Here is a 22,359-nt window from a genome sequence, read left to right on the forward strand (position 1 = left end):
GATTTGTTACTGAAAAGGTGAGGATGGTGTGATAGAATATTTGATGGGAAAAAAATCTGAATTTAAATGTAAATTCTTAAATGGAGTTAGTAAAATACATCCAAAAGGAAACTCTTCTTCTGGGGAAAATGAAATGTTTATTGTGCTTTACTTGGGAAATAAATACTTGGCATCTAAAAAGACAAAGTTCATAAAGCTGTTGGTAGTTGCTCCCTTAATCTCAGTAAATGGGACATATGCCAACCCAGGGACTGTAAATTGTGCTCATGTTCCCATGGTCCTGTTACTTTGTGCAGAGCTGTTTCTCATGTAGTACATAAGGAGCTGCAGAAGCCCTAAAACACTAGTGCTGTTCTTGAGAATCAATATTGGATGAGGATGCTTCAAGCTTATAACTTTCACTGTTTTTTCCCCATTTCTGGCTGCTCTTGCATAGTGTCCCTTGTACTGGGCACATCTCCTCATGCCAGACCTGTGGATGAGGAACATTTAGAATTGTTAAGAAGGTTTTAAGAACACCTTGTAGCACTGGTGCAACTGAAGACAGGTATCCACATTGCACTGAATAATTACTTGTTTTGTCCTTCCCACTTTTTGTTTAAATGAATAGCCATATGAGATTGTGTGATTTCTAGTTGAGAAGTAATCAATACTGATGTTATCCAGTAGATAAAAGACTTCTGCCTGCTGCTGATCTTCTAAAGGAGAAATCAATATTGTGAGGAATCAGTTAGCAGAGTTGTGGAGAGAGATTCTCTGCTTACCCCAGGGGACTCATAGTTTAATTTGTGCCCTTTAAGTGCCAAGTGCTTCTTTGTAGGGAAAAAATAATGCACGTGTGCTTCTGTCTGCAGTGGGGGAAGCAGAATATATCCAAGAAAAACCTAGGGAAGTAAAAAAGGTGTTTTATAAGCATGGAACTTAGAGGTACAGGGGTAGTTCTAATTTATGGTTACATAGGGAAAACTAAATTGAGTAGGCATTTCTGTTAAAATTTAACATGGAATGTATCTTTGGGGAATAAAGCTTTCCACCTTCTCAAAATAATAAGACTTTAGAACTGAAATTTGCTGTTACTTATGAAATGGTATTTAACGTTAATGTTATTGGGGCTGTGTAACTTGAAGGTGTTACAAGGACTGGCAGTTCTCCACTTTCAATAGTTTACTAAGAAATGGAGGAAAGAAAATATTTTCCCCTTTAAAGGTTTGAAAATATATGACTTCCTCTCTTGATAACTTTGCATAACATTGCTGGGAGTTGTGACAGATCAGCTGAGAAAATGCAAGTTTACAACTTTGTAGGTTACCATTAGTAAAACAGACTCTAAATGAACAGGCAATAGGAGATTTTTAAATTGTTACAGAATTTTGTCAATCACAGTAGTAGCAAGAGGGTGGAAATAAAGACATGTTTATATTTGCTATTTAAAAATACTGTTCTTTAGCTGTTCACTATGGCATATTGTAAGTCTCTCTTTCAGTTGTACAAGTCAACAGGTGTAAGAAATATCATGTGTAAGAAATATGATGATTTGGGTCCCTGAAAGGCATACAGCTGGTTTTATCTGAATTTTTCCTAGTCTTTTACTGAGACAGAAAATTAATTAGCTTTCCTATAAATTACTCTTAATACAGTGTAAATTAAAGCAGAGGGGAAAAAAATCCTTTTCCAGATTTCTAAAGGTGCAATTAAGAAACTCTGTCATAAAATGCTTTTGAAGACAAGAGCTGACTACATTCAAAATCATCAAGAAGCCAACCATTTTTTCATTATTTTAAGGAAAAGTTAGAGTATACAGAATTGAAGTATCTTATATTTTAAAGATAAAAAAAACCCAATTTTTTTATGATCAGGAATACCACAATATACTGCTAGTATATGCCTATCTTTTTATAGAGAAGGGATATTCTTAGTAAAGAAGCTATTTTTAACATTTAGATTCTTCCAATAGTCCCTTGCAAAGACTTTTCAGTAATTTTAGTTCTTACAGTGCAGTGGTAATTTGTGGGGTGCTTCTGGAGAGACTTTAACAGGTGTTCAGAGCCACTTGCACTTTCACACTGGTATCTCCAGTAGCAGGTATGACCTTTCTTGTACTTATCTCTGCCACAATTTCATGCTGTTTTTGTATTTGGATGTATTTATTTCATTGGGACAGGATTCTTTCTATCAACAGGATTACAGACCCACCCTCAAGTTGTTACTCAGTTACGGCATCAGACTTCTAAAAAATCCTGAACTTCTTTTAGCTGTCTGGTAAGGGTTAGATTTCCAAAAATACTCCACAGTTTTAAATGAGATACATCTGAACATAATACAAGTGACCATGCAGTTTGGTACCTAAATAGCTCGATTAAAAATTGTATCCCTCCTATACTCCTTGTCTTGAAGTAGAGAGTTTGTGCTATCCATAGGTGCAATTTTTCATCATGTGTGTGCAGTTAATTAATTAATGTGTCTTTGCTCTTTTTCACCAGGAACCTGATAGCTGGGAAATCATAGAGGGTCTAAAAATAGGCCAGACCAATGTCCAGAAGCCAGACAAACATGAAGGTTTCATGTTGAAAAAGAGAAAATGGCCTTTAAAAGGTTGGCACAAGGTAAATGCCTCATAAACCAGTAAAAAATTTATTACCTTATTTTATGAGGTGGATTTTTTTTTTGTCTAGAGGAAATTAGGATGCCAAATAAATGCTCAGGATTTTGGTGTATGGTGTTTTCTTCAAATCATGTACAGAATTATGAACTTATGAAAGTTCATATTATTATGGACTTTGCATGCAAAGTTCATGGCTTTCAAATCACAGTGCCTGCTGCCTAAGATTGTATTCAAAATCCAGGTGGAAGTTGTAAATAATTCAGCAGATGCTGAATTGTGGTTGAAGAGGTTTAATCAATGTCCTCTTCATTCTCCCTAATATATTGTAACAAAGTGTAGCTGCATTCTGTAAGATTGCATTGACTTTACATTAAAGTACACAGGACTTCATGGTAGCAGTGGCGAGCTGAGGGGCTTTTGGATGGATGCAAGGTGACCATAAGGGAGAGCATTCCCAGTAACGCATGCTGACTGGGCAGCATGGTTTGTTCAGCTTTGTCTCTGAATTTTGTTTGCCTTCTTCATTGTAATCTTCTGTGCTGGCATGCAGTGGAACTGTGCACTTTTGCCATTAGTTGTCTCAATTAAAAAAAATGCCCACACACACAAAAACCACCCCAAAACTCAACCCAAAATTTCCTGTTTCCATTTAGTTAATTTTGCAACATCCCTCCATGCATAAGTCTACCGTTCTTTAGCCCTCAACCTGTTGTTCGTAAGCTCTTTTGTCTCCATACCATAATAATTACATTCCTCCCTCCCCTTTTTTAGCGACAAGAAGCACAGTTTTGACATACACCCATCTTTTTATAGCTGAAGGTACTTCAAGCAGGATTATTTTCTTAGACAGATGCATTTTACAGCAAAGGATAATGAAACTGTTTTGTTATACTTAGCGTTTTCTCTGGGAAAGCATTAACTTTGATTTTCTTTGGTAAACACTGTGGGACTTAGTGAGGTCTGAGTACAAATGCATCCCATAGTATAAATTACACTTTTTCCAATTTCTCTGTTCTTTCTGAATGTTATACTAATTTATACATGTGCCTGCCACCCTTTTTTTGTGCATGTACCAAGGAAAGCTTTTTAGCTTCTGGATAGGTAAGGTAGGTCATTAATTTAAAATGGGATCTTCCTCTGGCCTACAGTGTTTTTCATATAAGACTTCATCAAACTGGCTGAAAAACTGAAAAAATAACAAACATCTATATCAAAGGTTAAGTTAAACCTTGAAAAAGAATATAGTTTTTCTTGCTTAGAAATTAATTATTGTCAAAAAAAGCAAGAAAATTATTCAATACTATATTTATCCTCTCTTTCCAACCCACAAACATGCCTCATTTCAACAGAGTAATCCTTTTCTTTTCCAGATGAATTATTGTACACAGTTTAAATTGCATCTACTCACTAAGATTTTAATTTTTTTTTATTTCAGCGTTTTTTTGTCTTGGATAATGGAATGTTGAAATATTCAAAGTCACCAATTGATGTAAGTAAAGTTTTAAAAACAGTTTTAAAATTTGTATTGAAATTCAGCCTTCCAGGGTGATTGATTATATACCATACTCACTGTAGATGTGTTTATGACTGCACACACATGAAAGTTTTTGATAGATTCAAAGGGAGATCTGCATGTGGAAAGCATCTAAGGTTTTGGTTGAATTCTGTCCTAGAGAATTCTACCTTTTCTTACTTTTATTAGAATAAAAAGTACCTAATTTTATGAGTTACAGTACTTTACATAATGAAGTTGCTTGAGAGATCAGCCTAACCATATATTTTTCTTTGTCAATTTTTATGTCAGTTGGACCTGATTATTCTGAGATATGTGGCAAAGACAGAGAAGTGGTTACTTCTCTATGTAAAGGACAGCAGTAATGTTAGATCTGATACAAATAATCATGCAGAAAAACCAGGGAGCTGAGTACTGATATTCTCTGCTTCTCACCTGTAGTTATGTGCTGGTGTGAACCAACACAATTTGACTTCGGAGTTGGCTCTGCACCAAGCACTTCTTGTGAAATTATTTCCTCTGTGTAAATATAGTAAATAGTCTGAATAGGGGTTAACATGCATGATACTACCCTGCTTTTTTATTTCAGATACAGAAGGGCAAAGTCCATGGGAGCATTGATGTTGGCTTGTCAGTTATGTCTATAAAAAAGAAGGCTCGTAGAATAGATCTCGACACAGAGGAACACATCTATCATCTAAAGGTAAAAAGTGGTGCAGATATTAATTCTCTTTTTATTCACAGTGGAAGTAAAGTAAATAAAACTGTAAAAGAAAAGCATCTTACAGTGAGTTTGTATCCAGGTGAAGTCCCAGGATCCATTTGATGCATGGGTTTCAAAATTACGCCACCACCGGCTGTACCGTCAGAATGAGATTGTGAGATCTCCGAGAGATGCTGGCTTTCATATATTCCCCTCAGCCTCTACTACAGAGTCTTCACCAGCTGCTAATGTATCAGATGGAAAGGTATGTAGTATTCCTTTGCTGAAAACTCATGCCTGCTGAGCTTGCTCATGGGCATTTTCAGTGAGCTCTGATTGTAATGCCAATAGAGGGGAGTTTACACTGTGGGAAGAAACAGCCAGAAAAAAAGCTGTCAGTGTGTGCAACTGAAAGACTGTCTAATTTAGCCTTACTGCAGCCTTCATTAATGGGATGCTGTAGAGATCTTGCAAAGATTTTACCATTTCCAGGGATTGCATTTGTCTTTGTAATTAGAGATAAATCCATCTCTTTACTATTTGATAATGTTCTTGCTCTTAAACAGCAGCTTTGCTAACTGTTGGCTAGCAAACTGTTTGCTTTGAGGTTCTTGGTTTGGTTCTCCAACATACTGTTCAGAAAAATCTGCATCTTGGGTAACTGTACAGTCAAATCACAGATGTCACTGAAATCGCAATGCATATTTTATCTTCTTACTCTGAAGTAGTATGGTGATAATGCTGACTAACATAGCAATAGTAAATTTAAGCATTTTATTATGTCTTAGGTGCAACAAAATAGCTTTCCCTGGCAGCCTCCTATACCTTGCAGTAACAGCCTTCCTGCCACCTGCACTACTGGTCAGAGTAAAGTAGCAGCCTGGTTGCAGGACTCTGAAGAGATGGATAGATGTGCAGAAGGTTAGTCTTTACCTTTTCAGGTCTTGTTCTTTCAGCAGAACTTCTTGTTGATATAAAATAAGGAAGAGACAGTGAAGTGGTTAAGTTGCATCTTTAGCTGGACATGAAGTAGCTCTTCAGATAATTAGATGCTTGTGGTGGGAACTTCCCTCTCTGCATGTTTTGGGATGTTACTTAAAAATGTATCTTAATAATCTGTGTTATCTTAATGGATACAGCTGTTGAAATGTGATCAACTTTCGAAGTCCAGACTTGTTGCTGACTCCCATAGAAATAACAATTGTTCAGCAACTCTAAAAAGAGAGCTTTTACCTGCTACTAGGGATTTGGAAGTTTAAGTTTTATAATGCAATAAAGTGCAATAAAGAGAGACATCAAATTAAAAAAAAATGTCTGAACCAAAGCACCTAATGTATTTTTGTTGTATATCTGATAGATCTTGCTCATTGTCAGTCAAACCTTGTGGAACTCAGTAAACTTCTTCAAAATTTAGAAATACTACAGAGAACCCAGTCAGCACCAAATTTCACAGACATGCAGGTAAATATGCTTGAACATGAATCATCACACTGAAGAATTTGTTCTCTGTCTTAAGGGAAATATAGAGCTGTTGACTGTTCACTCAATGATTTTCTGAAATCATAGTAACTCTTAGATGGAAGGTTTATCTTAAATTTTATCTCAATCGTGTAATGATGTGTAAAGAGTCAAGATGTATTAATTGAGTTAAATAGGAGGAATCAAATGACGGAGTCATTTGCAAAGCAAAACTGAGAACTGTTACAACAGAAATACATGTATACATTGAAATTGTATTTAAGGAGTTTTGTGTACTGAGTAAGATATAATTTTTAAGTTCTTACCAAGTGGATACCCAGAGACCCTCAAAGATGAAGTTGCATGCTCTAGCCAAGAGAGCATAGTACAAAGGTCCCAAGGGCTGGACCACTTCCCAATTCAGGGTGAGTTTTCTTTACCACAAGAAAGCAACAAAAGATCCTAAATCCTAAATACTTTCTTCCTTTTTCACTCATTCAGTCCCCTTGAGTACACAAGTCTCCCAGTGGTGTTGGTGTGTTGGGAAATAGAGTTCCCATGAGATTACAAGACTTACTTGTCTTTCATGGAGAGTTGTACTCTACATTTCTCTGAGTAGTACCAGAATAGAAATCTGTAAAGATTTCAAGATTTGGTCCTAAGTATCGTTCACTCATAAAGTAAGTGTACCAGTAGTTTTGCTAAATGAGTTAAATGTACCATGTTTATAGAACTGTCTGGATAGCAACAGCTACTGCTGTAATTGCAGGCACTGGCAGTGGCATTCTTCTCCTTATTTTCTAATTTCTAAATGTCTAATGCTACAATTCTTTACTAACTTGCTGTACTCTCTGTGTTCCTTGTGTCAACTTAATAGCACTTTGTCGCTCTTAACTATTTGTGTAATGTAGGCTAACTGTGTAGATATTTCAAAGAAAGACAAGCGGGTCACGAGACGATGGAGAACAAAAAGTGTCAGCAAAGATGCAAAAATTCAACTTCAGGTACTGAATGCACGATGTTTTACTTTTCACTGTACTTCTAGATTAACTTAAAGTACAAAATGGTATTTTAGTAGTAAGTCTATGTACTGTCACATGTTCCTAATGAACTATATTAAATATTGGCTTGCTGTTTAAAACTTAGAGAAGATAGTAAGAAAAATATTGGTATTTTTCATTCATATGTAAACATTGCCATCTAGGGAAAGGAGAGGGATCTGAATACTAGTCAATTAATAAGTCAAAAAAAAACCCAACCCAAGCAATATGCATCTAGCACATGGGGATACTGATGTTCTATCTCAGACTTGCCAAGAAGGGCAGCTGAACAGATGACATCAAGCTTAAAGCAGAAAACATGAATGAAATACTAAACATACCAATTGTCTTTGTCAAGACCTATGCTAGGACTATTACTAATGAGTACTTTCACAAACCTTCTCTTATGGAAAATGTCAGTATGGGTACAAGCCTGATAAAACAAACAATAAATTATATGAAGAAAGAATTTACTCCATTCTGCCTTAGAGCTGAAAAGTGAAAGCACGTCATTTCTAGAATGACTTGCATTTGTCTTTGTAATTAAAGATTCATAATCTCAAGGAAAGATGACGTTGTAGATGCATCAGCTTCTTGTTCCAGCTGTTGCAGGTGTTTTTTCTTTCTACCTGTTACACTAGATAAATCGTAATAGGTTGAACAATGAAGCATCTGATAGCCTTAAAAAGGTTTAACAACAAAGGACTTTTAGTGGTTCATGTCACATGCTATTATCTGGATTTGAAGGATCACTGTATTTCCCTGCTACTGACTAACATATAAAAATAGTGGGAAAATGGAAGCAATTGCTTGGTGCCTATGAAGAGATAGAGTCAACATTGCATATTCTTCTTTCATGCTTCAGTGGTGTCAGATTTCTTTCCAAAAACTGATGAAAAAGTTATGAAACTATCAATGTATGATGATCTAGGGTGGGTCAGAAGGAATTACCAGCTGTTCCTGTGTTGCCTGTGCTTTGTGAAACTGACACCTGTCTTGGCTTCTGTCATTTTGCCACCTGACTCTTAAACTGCTCTTCATGATTTGGCTGAAGTTGTGACTTAGTTCCTGAAATTCTCAAATACAGTTGTCTTGTGGGTTCCCCTGAGAGGGTCTGTGTGCATAGCACTGCTCTGCATGGGTCTGTTGCTTGTGGGTTGATAATGAACTCAGTCTAACCTAGGTCAGCATTAACCCCTGAAAAGCTTAATACTGGAAATGTGAAGCTTATTTTTTTAGAGGAAAGCATTAATAGCTGATTTAAAAAATAATTTGCAGTGAGACAGAAATAATAAAATTATTCTAAATTATATGGAAGGTGAAGACTTCTTTTTGGCTGTTCCATTATCATGCTTATTTTGATTGGCTCAACATATGGTTTATTCTTCCATGCATGGGCTGTCCTGCCCCATGAATGGTCTATAGTTGTGATCTGTGGAAGACAGACTTACTCCGACTCATTTTTTTGTTCCTAATTTGTTCATTTTGCTGTTCCACTAAAATGTGTATTTCCTCCCATACCTAGATGTTTTTTAAGCTTTCACTCCCATTTTTTCCCCTCTATAAGCCATTCCTTCTAGCTTCATTGGCTTTCATTATAGGTAATTTTAAAGACTATTCTAACTCTTCAATGAGCTGTTTATCAGGACACCTTCTACTAAGAATAATTTGGTATTTTTTCTTGGTGCGTACACGATTTGCAGTGAAATGGTTGATATTTGGTACTAAGAAAACTTCTGTTGTCCTTTTCTGTTCCCCATGCTTCCTTACATCTCATTAGTTTTAGGGGATAATGCTAATACTAACTTTAAGCTATTTACACAATTAATTCCATCTGAAGTGTGTGCACATATTTATTTTAGAATGCAAAGTTACTATTTATTTTAGAATGAGCAGTTATTAACCACCCTCAGAAGACTCTCTGAGAGTACGATGTTGAGAGCTGTCCTTCTGGGAGCATAAAAATTAGAGAGCTCTCTACATAAAGTGTTTTGTTCATGGGTAATGGGGAAGGGAGAGGTAATTTTTGCCAGCTCAGCATCTGCTGTGTCAGATGCAAGGACTGAATTCTCTGATTTAGATTTTGTATTGTAGCAGCTTTTTGTAAACAGGATAGCTTTTGCTGTAATCCTGCTAGCACATTCTGCAATATGAATTCTAGGTGTATAATGTATTTAAAGCATACATTTTCTTGTAAGAAAAGTTTCTTGCTTTGTTTCTTAGAAATACCTACTTACCAATTATGTATACCAGTCAACTGCATGTAGTTAACTTTACTCACCCTGGTAATCCCAGTGATTGGAGCGGAAAACAATGCTCAAAGTAAAACTGCACATAATATGTGTGTATACATTTGGAGGTTTGGGGGGGTTAGTATTGTTACATAGCCTAAAATTCACGCCTTAATTTACAGGTGTTTACTCAGTTGTAAGATATGGGCTTATCTTAAGAAAGATTAAGAGGATATTTATTTTGTTTTTAAAAATCTATTTTAAATCTTATGAAAATGGCCAACAGAATTTGATGCTTTTGTACAAAAATTGAGTTAGAGGTTATTCCAGAGGGCAAAACACTAGTTTTCATTCTCATGACAATCTAAAGATCTTTAAAAGAAGAAAAAATATTACTGAAGAGCAAGGGGATGAACTAATGTTGATTAGATTGCTCTCAGTTGTTGTGAAGTTGTAAAGTGTCAAGGCTGGTTGGGTTGGATGTTTTGATTTGGTTTTTATTTTGTTTATTTGTTTGTTTTGTTTGGTTTTTGTTTGTGTTTTCCACAGTGGAAGGCAGAGTTAATGGGCAGCTATTTAATATGGAGCAACCTGAAAAGTCATCTTGCTTGAAAGCTTCTGGCTTTCAGCTCAGAAATTAAACCAGGCCCAAAATCTGACAGATATGTACATATTTGTGTGTATCTGTCTCTCTTTACTTATCATATACTCTCTTTATAAATGGCCCTATTAGTTAAGCAAGAATTTTCTTCTAAACTCATATTAACAGGATAGACATACATTTGTAGAGCACAAAAAGCTTTACATTATGCATATCATGCATTCTTTTCATTAACAAAGTTTGTACTCTGTATTTTAGAGGCTTTGTAGATGTTTTTAATATACTAATTTTATAAAATGCTATAAAGTGAGACTTCTTAGTGAGACTTAGTGAGTCTTTCTGAGAGCATTTGACAATCTTTCCATTGTTAGTAGTGCTGCCACTAGTATCTGAGGGTGAAGGGTATGACCATTCTCAGATGCGGCAACCCTACCAGTGGGAATGTCCCAGGAGCAAGACTCTTCAGCTAATAACTGAACTACAGAATTCTATTATTCAGCATAGTGTCCACATATCTAACCTATACCATTGTTATTTATAGGGCACTCAGGCTGCTTTCAGAAAAAGTAGAAAAGTATGTGAATTTAAAAATACTGTTGTGGCTGCAGGTGCAGATATAGGGTAAGAAAACTGTAAGGGGATTAAAAATTGTTTTCTAAAAGCAGAAAGGTGGCTTTTGTAGTCCTCTAAAATCTTAAAATGGCTCCAGAATAATGGCATTTTGCTTATACATTGAATAGAACTTCCTCTATGCTAGATAATTACTTACTTGACTTTAATGTACCGTAATAGATTTTATGAAAAGTAAAATAAAAGTGAAATTAAGCAGGATGAGCCCGCAAGTTAGGCATGCAGAAAAGAAAGTAACTGGATACTTAGTCTTCATTTGTGCTTCTTTATCCTAGTTTTTGCATTGCTTTGGAAGCCAAGTATCCATAACATACAGCAGAAGTAGTTGGAACTCAAAAAAGTGGTATGTGGAAAAAATAGACAAGTAGGCTCATGGATGGACATGGTAATGGTAGAGCTGTCCATTCCTGTACACAGGGATGTTTACGTAAGCAAGCTCACTATAACCTATGCACTGAAAGGTTTTACCAGTGTGGTGCATGCATTTTTAGTCACCACAATTCATGCACTTCCACTAGTACAATGGGGTCTCTCAGAATTCATCTTCTAGGAGGTTCAGTGACCCTCAGAAGGAGTTTGGGCTTTGTGTTTTCTGCATCCTTTTCGTTTTCCTATTCCACAATTACTTTATGATTCTGAATGACAATGCTAATAGATTTTTTTTTTTGTTAGTCTTAGTGAGTATACTGCAGGCCAACTCATCTGGAGATAATTTTAGTGAACCTAAAGTACCTATCTTTTTTATGTCTCTGGCATACACAACTGAAAACATGTGATATGACCTCAAAATGCGTAGGCCATAAGAGTTAACAAAATTTAAATCCACTTAAAGACTCTCCCTCTCCCTTTTCTGATCACCTTTCATCTTCCTGTATCCATCACCCCTTTCCTTCTCTTTTTTCTACTCTCTTCTTGCATTCACTGTCAGGAAGGGCCGGTACCGAAGGGCCAGTTCAGCACAACACGACGCCGGCAGAGACTGGCAGCTGCAGTGGCTACAACAGTGAGTGGATTTAAAAATCAAGGAATAGCTCTAAAGATGGGAAGCTCTGTAACTTAAATGTGTAATAAGCTTATGAAAATGTTTCTTGCACTTTCTGGAGGGGTCCATGCTACCCACTTTCAGCTGAGTTTTTTAGAAGTGGTCAGGTCTAACACAAATTCCATGAATATGGGTCTGAGCTTGTTTAAATCTGCGTGTCCCTCCTCCTTTAGGCAAGTGCAAGTGATGGTTAGACCCAGGCCCTGCACTATTTGAACATGTCTTTGACATGCTCTGCTATGTAATATACAAAATGGAAAGAAATTATCAAATTCTGTTAAAATTTCTGTTAAATTCTTATGGCAATCATAGCAAGACAGTAGAATCAAGATTTGTCACAAAGAAACATGGAATTCCAAGTATAAGGCTAGCCTTTTCATTTAAGGCAATTTCTGTTTACATTCCATAATCCCAAAAAGTCATATTACTACTCTGCTGCTCTAGGTTTTGTATTTAGTTTTGCTAATTCAAAGCCTTCAGTGCAAAATCTGGAGCTGTGAAATCAACACAAGTGCTGAGAACTGGAAGGGGCAAGTGTTTTTTGTTAAATCAAATTAGCCTCAAAAGGGTATCTTCAGCTGCTGCTTTACCAGGAAAGCACTAACTAGGAATGTGCAATGGAGGCATTAGTACTAATGCATCAGCTGATTAGTACAGCAGCTAGATAGGAAAAACTGTGCAGCCAAAGACTGGAATGATCTTTAAATGCACGCTCCTTACCTAGCCCATGCAGTGTATGTTTTCACCAGGCTGAAGTGTTCCAGGATCTGCTGCTCCAGCCCATACCTAAAATGCCCTAGATCAGACAGCTAAAATTCCCTTAAACTTCTGCTTATGCCTGAATACCTTGAGGTCCTGCTACCCAAACCACAGAACTCAGTTACTGTTAGGCCCTCCTAAAAGACATGAGAGAAATGTCTCTCCAGTTCCCAAATTAACTTATCTAAATTTAATATTCTCTAGGCAGTTGACATGGAATGCACTCAATAATTGGTTAATATTTTGACTTCATTGATCTGCCTGCTTAGCAGAGAAGACAATTCGCTTCTTAGTTGACAAGACTGAGCAGTGTCAGTAATAGGCTCTAAGCAGTAGCTGATAGCATTGGAAAGAGCTGTACCAAGGAGTGCTTAGATGAAGCAAATACGGCTGGACTTAGATTACAAGGCAGTTGGAGTCCAGGGAATGAATGAGTTGTTACCTGCTGAAGGGGGAACCTGATGACTGAGGTCCTGGAGGAGCTGGAAAAACGAGGAAGAGACACCAAGAGGACTCTGCAGCTGTTGCAGTGATTGTGGCAATGGCCTGTTCATACTGGCTGATGTAGCAAAGTGCTTTTCATTCCCAGAAAAGTGAAGCTGTGTGTATAGATTGAAGGCTGCAGAATTACATCAATTAAAGGCACAGCAGAAAGAGGATCAGGAACTGTCTGTTCCTATATGAACATGTAATTCTGAAGAAGGTGATGAATTAGTGGGTATTATACCCCTGGTGTAGAGAAGAAAGTCTGAGGTCATGTCTACAAGAGTGGGTGTATGGAGAAAACCAAAGTGCTGCATCAAGAAGCTAAATATTAAAAAAACCAACCAAACAACAAAAAACAAAAAATCCAACCAAATAAAAAAAACAAAAAACAACCAAAAAAAGAATGGGTAATATATTCAGAATCCATGGATACGTGGATCTAGAGAGAAAGCACATCAGTGAAAAGAAAAAGCAGGAAGAGAAGTGAGTTGACAGTGGTTTGTGTTCTGTTGCCTGTTAAGGAGAATGAAAGAATTTTTTCAATGCGGATTTTTTGATCTGTTGTGGAAAGTAGCTTGGAAACTTTTCTAAAAGATGTAGAGAAGGAGAGTTCATGACTGTGAACAGTTCACTATTTTTTGTTCTTGTATTCAAAGTGGTCGGTAAAGCAGCTACTTGTCTCTGTCATGTGAATGTGTATTCCTTGCAAGCAGTGTGAACATGCAAATGCTGTTTCTAGGGCATACTTTAAAATGTGATTTTTCGAATACACCTTACTGCAGAAACATTATTTTTCACCCTAGCTAGCTGAGGTATGAGGCAAAAGGGATGGATCTAAAGCAGGTCTCTTTAGCTAGGTTCATCACAAAGTGATTAAAGAGCCTTTCTGCCATGTGTGGGCAGCCTGCTTGCAGCTCTGCCAGCCTGTGTGGGGCTAGGACAACCTGCCCCATCATCACAGGCACCTGGGGCTCCAGCATTATAGCTAGGATCAGCTTTATGTCCTGCCTTCTGGAAGAGCTTGAGGGCTGAGCATGTGCTCCCTACACACACAGCAGTCATGTAATCACCTATTCTGCCCTCCTGGAGCCCCCTGGAGAAACTACATCTTTTCTGGACTCCCAGTCCAGAAAGGTCTGGGAGCATGCACTCTGATTTAAGAAGTGAAAAGGAAAGTTGTAAAGGAAACTTGAAATTAAGCTATGTTTGGTCACATTAATCAATTTACCTAGCTTTGTTGTGCTGTTGAGAGAGGTAGTCTGGTACTGGCAAAGAAGATAATGGGATAAATATTCAGTATGAACAGATTCTACATCTCCATTTAATGAATTCTTGATATGAGGCTAGAATGAAGTCCAGTAAAAAATGCCTTCTGTGATGATATAGCTGGAAATCAAAATACATGTGAAAACAGAATAAAGATTATAATGGATAGATGCCATAGAGCTGTTATTTTATTTGCTATATGCATCTGAAAATTGAGGAAGAACAGGATGAAAAATGTATTTTGTAGAATATGCTTGTGCGTAGAATAGGATGCAATGAATATATCCAGCAGAAGTTTTATGATTTCATTGGGTAATCAGAAGTCTAAAAGTAGTATTCATGACAACTTTTGTGGGAAGATATTGATATAACCATTCCAATTATCCAGGTACAAGTTTCAAACACTGACAATTCTTTAGAATGTCTCTCTTGATAAAATTTCTTAGTAATATGACTTTTTATGTTATCTACCACTCTTTAGCATGCCTTGGAAGACATGTTTGTTATTTTGGCCCCACTTTTCTTATTTGAATTATTTCATTGGGCTGCAGTGTGGAAATTCTTCATTTATAAATTTGATTAGTATAATGAAATAAATTACATTTAGTATGTTCAATATGTTTAATAGTGCTTAATATTTAAGCAGTAAAATGTAGTTCTTCATGCCTTTCCTTTGCATTTAAATTTGAAAATCAGGTTTTTGGCCAGATTTTTACATAAATGTGTGTAAATGGTAAAATTAAAAGTCAACATATGCTCACACACAGACATAACAGTGGTAGCCATACAATGCGTATATAGCATATATGTAACTGTTCAGTACACATGGTACATGTATGTATATAACTTTAATCTTTTCATGTATATTTTTATCACTGTACCTGAAAAGTACAAAGGGAGAAAGAAAAATGGAAATTATAAATTATTTGTTCCATCTTACTAAACCTTATCTCTTTGCATTTATTTATGGCTCATGTACTTTAAATGAAATTTAGGTGGAGGTTTTGTTGTTGTTGTTTATTTGTTTAGTTAGAATATTAAAAGACTATATGCTTTCCCCCTCATCACAGTTGTCAGTACAGCAAGTTTCAACTCAGGATTTATCAGCAGTTTTGAAAAACTTCTGTGATATATTTGGTACTGCTATATCCTGTTTCTAGATCTGTGGAGGAACTTGCATACCTCATATGTTGATACTGTAACAGCAGTCATACTACATTTACTCCCAAATGTGCTAATACAAAGCAGCATGTGGCATGCTTCAATTTTCCAGTCTTCTTTTAAGCAGTAGGAAATGGTCAATTTTTTGTAAATGTTAGAATTGAGATGCGCCATTATTAGCTGTTAGCTGTGTATTTAGGCCTTCTTTTGTCTGTTTCCAGTGAAATTTTTCAATGAAAAATTTTTAAGAGACGTTTGCATCAACTGTGCTGAGATTTACAGGAGTAAAAAGCTACATGTTCACGGTTACCATGTTCTTCACATTGTGATCTAAGTCTTTTTACCAGAAATTTTATTTTGATTCAACAGAGTCATAAGGCTGGTTGCACCTCATACACTATTTCTTCACTGTTTCTTGCTGTAGGTCCCTTTTAGTGCTACGATGTCACCTGTACGACTGCATTCATCCAATCCCAACCTTTGTGCAGACATTGAGTTTCAGACTCCCCCAAGCCATGTAACAGACCCTCTGGAGGGCTCTACTGAGTACATGAAGCTTCAAGAAGAATTCTGTCTGATGGCACAAAAAGGTAGCTGGAAATGTCAAGCCTTTCCTTTACTGTGCTTCCCTGTTGTTTCATTGCTGCCTTAACTTAGCTGTGGCCAGGGCATTCATTTGCATTAGATGATATTTTATGAGAATTAGCTGGTCGGATGGCTTACATAAAGACAACATGTTTTATCCTTCTTACGTTTTCATGGATGACATGAATATGGAGGTAAGTCATCTGAACTGCTTTCTACATCTTCTAAATACATGACTGAATTTCTAGACTTTTTGTTTCTCAGTAAAATGCTTTATTTTTCCAGAAGGCTGAATCAGAACTTAACTGCTATGTATAATGTTTTGTGATTCATTTTTGTGCAATGTTTTCTATGTCTACTTTAGAAATGCCATTTTATTGCCAACAAATGAATGGTACTACAAACTGAAAAATCCTATCTTTAAAAGGATTTGTCGTCAATTTTCTATCTGTTGTATAACACGCATAGGAAAGAAGTGAGACTGGTATGTTGAAAAATGTCATAAAGCTGTTTAAAGACCAAATCATCCTATTTATTAGTGCAATACTAAGTCTGCTTTTTTTTTTTTTTAACTCTAAAAAGAAAAATAAAATAAATTTTAAGAAATGGAAAAAAACCCCACACATTTGACACATTTTCTACATACACACCTTTCCATAGGTTCAGCAGCAAGTATATGCTCAGGTGATGTATGTGTAAACATGCAGTATACTCATTACAACCTCAAGCTGTGTTTCTACTTAATTTGGCATAGTTAACTTGAAGTTAAGATCCCTGTTTCAAATTTCCATAACCGTGGGATAGAAATCTCACTCTATGGCTTTATTGCTGAAATATTGTAGTAGATGTAACTGTGCAGTTCTGTAGCTGAGAAAACACTCATTTTCTTTCATTTTCTCCTAGTGCATTCTCTTTTGAAGTCTGCCTTTAACAGCATAGCTATAGAGAAGGAGAAGCTGAAGCAGATTGTTTCCGAGCAGGATCTTGCAGGCCACAGTGCTCAAATATCCCACCTCAGACAGTCCCTCTCTCAGGTATGTTCTTGATTTGATTTCAAGCACATCTAATTTTAAGATGTGGTTGTTTGGTTTTTTCTTTTGGTTTGGTTTTAATTTTTATTTTTATTTTGTACATTTTCTGAGGTAGAAGGAGCCAATAAAAAGCCAAGTTCTTGACCAGAACTGTCACATATGTTCTGTTACGACATGGATCTAGTCTTAGCACATGTCGTGGTGAAGGGTATTATTTGCTTTTCTAAGACTGTACATGTTTGGGTTTTCTCAAGTAAGGAAAAAGGATCAAATGTTTTTATACAAATAGTAAATATCTTTCCTGGCTGCTTCCAGCACAACCAAGGAGATATTCTTGTTTCTTGTCCTTGTCTCTAACTGCAAAAGAGAGATTGTGAATTACAGGATAGTATTGGCTAAACTGGATTTTCAGATACACAACTGTTACTGTCCATCATCTCTCCCTCTTAAGACAAATAATAAAGTTGTCATTGGCTTTAGTGGAAGAAAAGGTAAAGTAAGACCCCAGGTTGCAAAAAAAACTTGATTTTTTTTTTTTTAATTCCTTGTCAAGGAAACATAAAAGCTTTCCCTCCAAAGAGTGGATTGGGGTGGAGTACTGCATCTGCAAAAAATTTGAACAGAGGTTTAAAGGCAACTTCACCCAAATCTCTATATAATTTCAAACACTATTTTTGTGTTACAGGTTTTTGCTAAGAGATTAAAAAGGAAACACAATTTTTCTATGGATACAGTGGCATATCATGGTAGGCAGATTGAGTAGTCTAGGTTGTAATAAATCTTAAGGATAAGAGAAAGGGATAACCATTTCTGGTTGTTGATACAAATTTTACAAAGACCTGTTGAGACTTATTAGCAATTTGCATGAAATAGGTGATCATATTTTCTTCTTTTTCCTGGCCTCCAGTGTTAGTCTAAATTAATCTAGATCTAATCACACATTAGATCATAGTCTCCATAAGAAATAAGTGGAAATTAGACCTTAGTCAGATGACCTATTTGACCAGTCTCATGAGCAGACTTGGAGCAGTTTCAGAAGTTACTGCTAGGATGCTGTTGGTCATCTTCTTCCTTTCTTGGTAGATGGCAGCTGTGAACATGCCCAGGCCATTTCAGAACAAAGCAAAATGGGGCAATTTAAACTGTTTAGTGACACTTTAAGTTAACCTATTTTACTTTGGTCCTGCTTTGTTTCATTACATGCATGCAAGCTATTCCTGATTCTGCACTATGTCAGAATTCTTACTCCATTATAACAGTAATTTTCTACTAAAGCAGTTTGTCTGTAAGCTATTCTTCTCTGTAATCCTCAGTGCTCAGGTTAAGTCAGTTCATCTTCTAGGTATGTAACATATTATAGTTTTTCTACATTTCTGAATCTCGCACAAGTATTTCTAGATTGCAGACAACACAAATATATGAACTCAAATTTACACTCTTGAAGAGGCTTTTAAAAAGGACAAAAAACCCAGCAGTTACCAGGCACCAGTTGAATTGTATTGGTACTTGTGACACTCTAATGGATTAGTAGTTTGAAATGAGTATGCATAAGCAAATACATCATACCAATCTGGAGGGGCAAGCACCCAATGATACCCAATGAGCAGCTGTAGTGCTTATGCTAGAAGGGAAGCAATTCCCTTTTGTGGGCTCAAAGTGCTGATAACCTTCTGAAAGGGCTGATCTGAAAGGGCTGTACAGTTGTAATCCAAGTATTGCCTCTGAGCAATTTGTTGTTCTGAAGTTTCATTACTTCTTTCTGCATTCAGTCCCTATTTCCATAACGTACGTAACCCACCAATATACACTGCAAAGAGCTATTTGAAGAATTATTTAACAGAATGCCACTATTACATTGTGGGGGAACATCTGTTCCCCCCCAAGTCCTGAAAAACACTGAAGGCAAACCAACTAAAATATTAAATCATATTAGAGAAGATCTCAAAAGAGCTGTTTCTCTAAAACTTGAAGAAAGGAAGTTCTGTGATTTCCTAGGAAGTTGCTGGAAAGAAGCTAGTTTTGGAGGGGGGTTGGTTTTTTTTTTCAGTTTTTTTTGTTGGTGGTTTTTTTTTTTCCTTTGGGTGTTTTTTTTTTTTGTGTGTGTAGCACTTACTTTATAATTTTAAATGAAACGTGCTGTTTTTGTTTAAGGCTCTCAACCAGAATGCTGAACTAAGGAGTCGCTTGAACAGAATACATTCAGAATCTGTTATTTGTGATCAGGTTGTCAGTGTAAATATTATCCCTAGTCCTGATGAGGTAAGACTTTGGCCTTTGATGGATTTAGAATACAATCAAACCTTGCTAATTCTCATTAATAGCTGAAAGGCACCTGTCAAATTATAGAATTTTTCAGCTTGGCAAGTGTTTATTTATAGAAAAAGTCAGATTAAATTCCCTCAGTAAAATAAAACTTTCTTTCATTTTGCATATATAGTATCTCATGAAAGAACTTGGTTTGGTCTCTGCAGAGAAAGAGGGAAAAAATCCAGAAATTAATTGTTGGCTGTGGGGATTAGTGAGGTTTTACTGTATTTGAATGTAACACACTATAGCTAACCAATTCTGTATCTTAGTTTCATGCCAAATCAGAAGAACAGTTCAGTATTTAATGGCCTTATCTTTCAGGTACTTAAAGGGCATTTTTATTATCTTTGGTGGCAGTGCTGAAATCAAAAGTTTCAGTCTATGAGCCAAACACTATAGTAATACCATGTTTGCAACATCTAGTCTTTTTTGTTTTACTTTCCACAGTCAGTGGATTACTGAACATTTGTATCACTAACAAGTCATCTTGTTTCATGAGAAGCACAAATCTGAATTTGTGAGCTGTCATGTTACCATTAGTGTGGTCATTTTGAAAACCATTCTGCTTGCATTTTACCAAAATATTTTTCATTTGTAGTTTCATTTGTCATTTCATTCTTTTTTCTATGCATATGCCATTTCAATTAACAGACTTCTGTCTCCTAATTAATTTTTCCAACAAGAAAGGAGTGTGAAAATGTTTCCAATTACTTGTGGTTTGTTTGTTTTTTTTAAATCCCCAAACTATTTTCCAAGAGTACAGCATGTTGGAAACTAGCAACAGAAGATAGAGGTGAATCAGTGCCACAACACAGCAATCTGCAGTGATGTTCTGAGCACTGGCCATCTCTTCTGTTATGTATTTTTGTTGGTTAGCTGGCTTGTTTATTTTTTTCATAATAACATTTTTACTTCGGTATAAGTGGACCTGACAAAAGGGATTTTTCAGAGTTTCCCAGACTTTTCATTCACTTCTTCTCTTACTTGCTTTGTATACATAATCTTGCAATGTGTATAAAATGCCCATGTGAGCATCTTTTTCAGGTAGGGGCATGTGTATTTTTTGAAATCCTTCTAAAATAGAAAGGATGTTCAAAATGTAACCAGTTCCTGTAAAGAAAACAGTAAAATGAGCTTTTGTTTCCATTATAATTCATCAGATATCATAAACCTACAAGTTTACAAACTACATAAATCTACAAGTTTAAAGGTTCCAGTGAAAAAGGAATGGGTCTTAACTCTTCGCTTGTTTGTTTACTTTTTTTTTTTTAAATTTTATTAATGCATTTTGAAACAACTACGTAGAATAATTCTACAGGATTGAGATGGCAGCAAAATTATTTGCAGGACTTCTGTAGTAAGAATAATGGGGATGGTGTTGCAGTCTGAGGACTGAAGTCTATTTAGAAGGGCTGCAGTAGTTTCCTTTTTATTTAAATTAACTTGCTGCTTTACTGGTGTAGGCATAACACATTTTTGAACCCTTGTCTTTGCTATTGAGTTCTCTTTATAATAGATCATAGGGAGTTCATTCCCTTTAGCTGTCCTAAGTCAGTGCTAATGTCATAATTCAAATGAGATTTGTAGTAAGAACATGGAATAAAAGAACATAAAATTATAGCCATCCTCCTCAATATTCAAACATTTGTTAGTAAACTGTTTCACAGGTGTAGTAACTTACAACTCCATGAACTTTTAAGGCTTTTTATTTCCATTTTGGTTGTGACAAAGCTAGTTCCAAAGAACCAGGTCACTTCATTTGGATTTGTTGCTTGAACTTGTCTATCACAATCCAGCTATTGTCTACAAAAACATTCCTCTGGGTGCAGAACTAGATCTGTGATTATTCACACTGATAAAACTGTGCAGCTGAGCCAGCCTCAAGTGAAGACATTCCTTGCGCTGCTCAAAATGTGCTTTATTTTGTCATTGTCAAAGTGTCATCTGTTAGGAATACACAAAGCCCTACTAAAATGCTGTCTTTACTATCTGACTTATTCAGGTGGTTTACTGCTTCTCTGTCTATTTCTTTTTATTAGAAATAATACTTTCATTTTTCTGTGATTTATTTACAGACAGGTGAACAAATGCATGTCAGTCTGCCACTGTCTCAGCAAGTTTCTAATGAGAGCAGGCTCTCGATGTCTGAATCTGTTTCAGAGTTCTTTGATGCACAGGAAGTGCTTCTATCTGCCAGCTCATCAGAAAATGAGGTAGGGTATGCTGCAGCTTTGTCGCTGGATAGATGTAAGTATTGCTGCCACTCATGAATGATTTTTTTTTTCTCAATGCTACTAAGAATAAAAAGGTATCAGTATGTGTAAGGTGTGGATAAAGGATCCTGTGACTTCCTTGTGGTGGGGTGCTGAAGTTGCCTGAAGTGCAAAGCTGATTTGAAAGTTGTTTGTATCAATAGCTTATGTTCAGTATGTGTCCTTCCTAGACAATGTTGGTTTCAAAGGAGAATGATATAGGAGTAATTTTGTCTGACTGTGCAGTCAGCTAGTCTAGATTTTAAAGTATTCTTTAAAGAAAAAAGTATTCTATTATATGTATAAAGTTGTTCTCTGTAATCAGAGAAATAGACAAAAGCCTGAAATACTGGCTCACTCAAGTTCAAGGTTGAAGCAGTCAGATAGAGTTCAGGCTCCTGAATCATGTTGCTTTCCACAGCTTCCCTGTGCTATCCAGAATAAATTGTTCCATTTTTAATATTAATTTTTTAAAATAAGTTTTTTATAAAGTTGCAGTAGTGTGGTCTACCACATCTCTTCTGTAAAAGGAAAGAAGAGTTTTTCAAAATGTTTTCCCTTTCACGATGATTGCCCATGAGCCACCAGTTGGCACAATCACAGCTACAGTTTTTCATATAAAGAATGGAATAATTCCATATATTATTGCTTCTGGCAGGTGTAAAGTACATGTTATCTCAATGGATCATCTA

At 36.2% G+C, this 22,359-nt stretch overlaps 1 protein-coding gene across 1 annotated transcript in view; it reads left to right on the forward strand.

The window, feature by feature from the left end:
- The window catches only part of OSBPL6 (oxysterol binding protein like 6), a 46,000-nt gene that overhangs the window by 13,358 nt on the left and 10,283 nt on the right, over positions 1 to 22,359 (forward strand). Inside the window, exons 4-16 of the mRNA XM_030454016.1 lie at positions 2,478 to 2,603; positions 4,038 to 4,091; positions 4,705 to 4,818; positions 4,919 to 5,083; positions 5,607 to 5,739; positions 6,176 to 6,279; positions 7,188 to 7,280; positions 11,471 to 11,520; positions 11,688 to 11,781; positions 15,917 to 16,082; positions 16,981 to 17,111; positions 19,260 to 19,367; positions 21,491 to 21,628. Coding sequence (XP_030309876.1) covers positions 2,478 to 2,603; positions 4,038 to 4,091; positions 4,705 to 4,818; positions 4,919 to 5,083; positions 5,607 to 5,739; positions 6,176 to 6,279; positions 7,188 to 7,280; positions 11,471 to 11,520; positions 11,688 to 11,781; positions 15,917 to 16,082; positions 16,981 to 17,111; positions 19,260 to 19,367; positions 21,491 to 21,628 — 1,476 coding nt within the window. The remainder of the gene's footprint in view (positions 1 to 2,477; positions 2,604 to 4,037; positions 4,092 to 4,704; positions 4,819 to 4,918; positions 5,084 to 5,606; positions 5,740 to 6,175; positions 6,280 to 7,187; positions 7,281 to 11,470; positions 11,521 to 11,687; positions 11,782 to 15,916; positions 16,083 to 16,980; positions 17,112 to 19,259; positions 19,368 to 21,490; positions 21,629 to 22,359) is intronic.

The sequence above is a fragment of the Calypte anna genome, chromosome 7 (assembly GCF_003957555.1).
Source record: "Calypte anna isolate BGI_N300 chromosome 7, bCalAnn1_v1.p, whole genome shotgun sequence".
Lineage (NCBI taxonomy): Eukaryota > Metazoa > Chordata > Aves > Apodiformes > Trochilidae > Calypte > Calypte anna.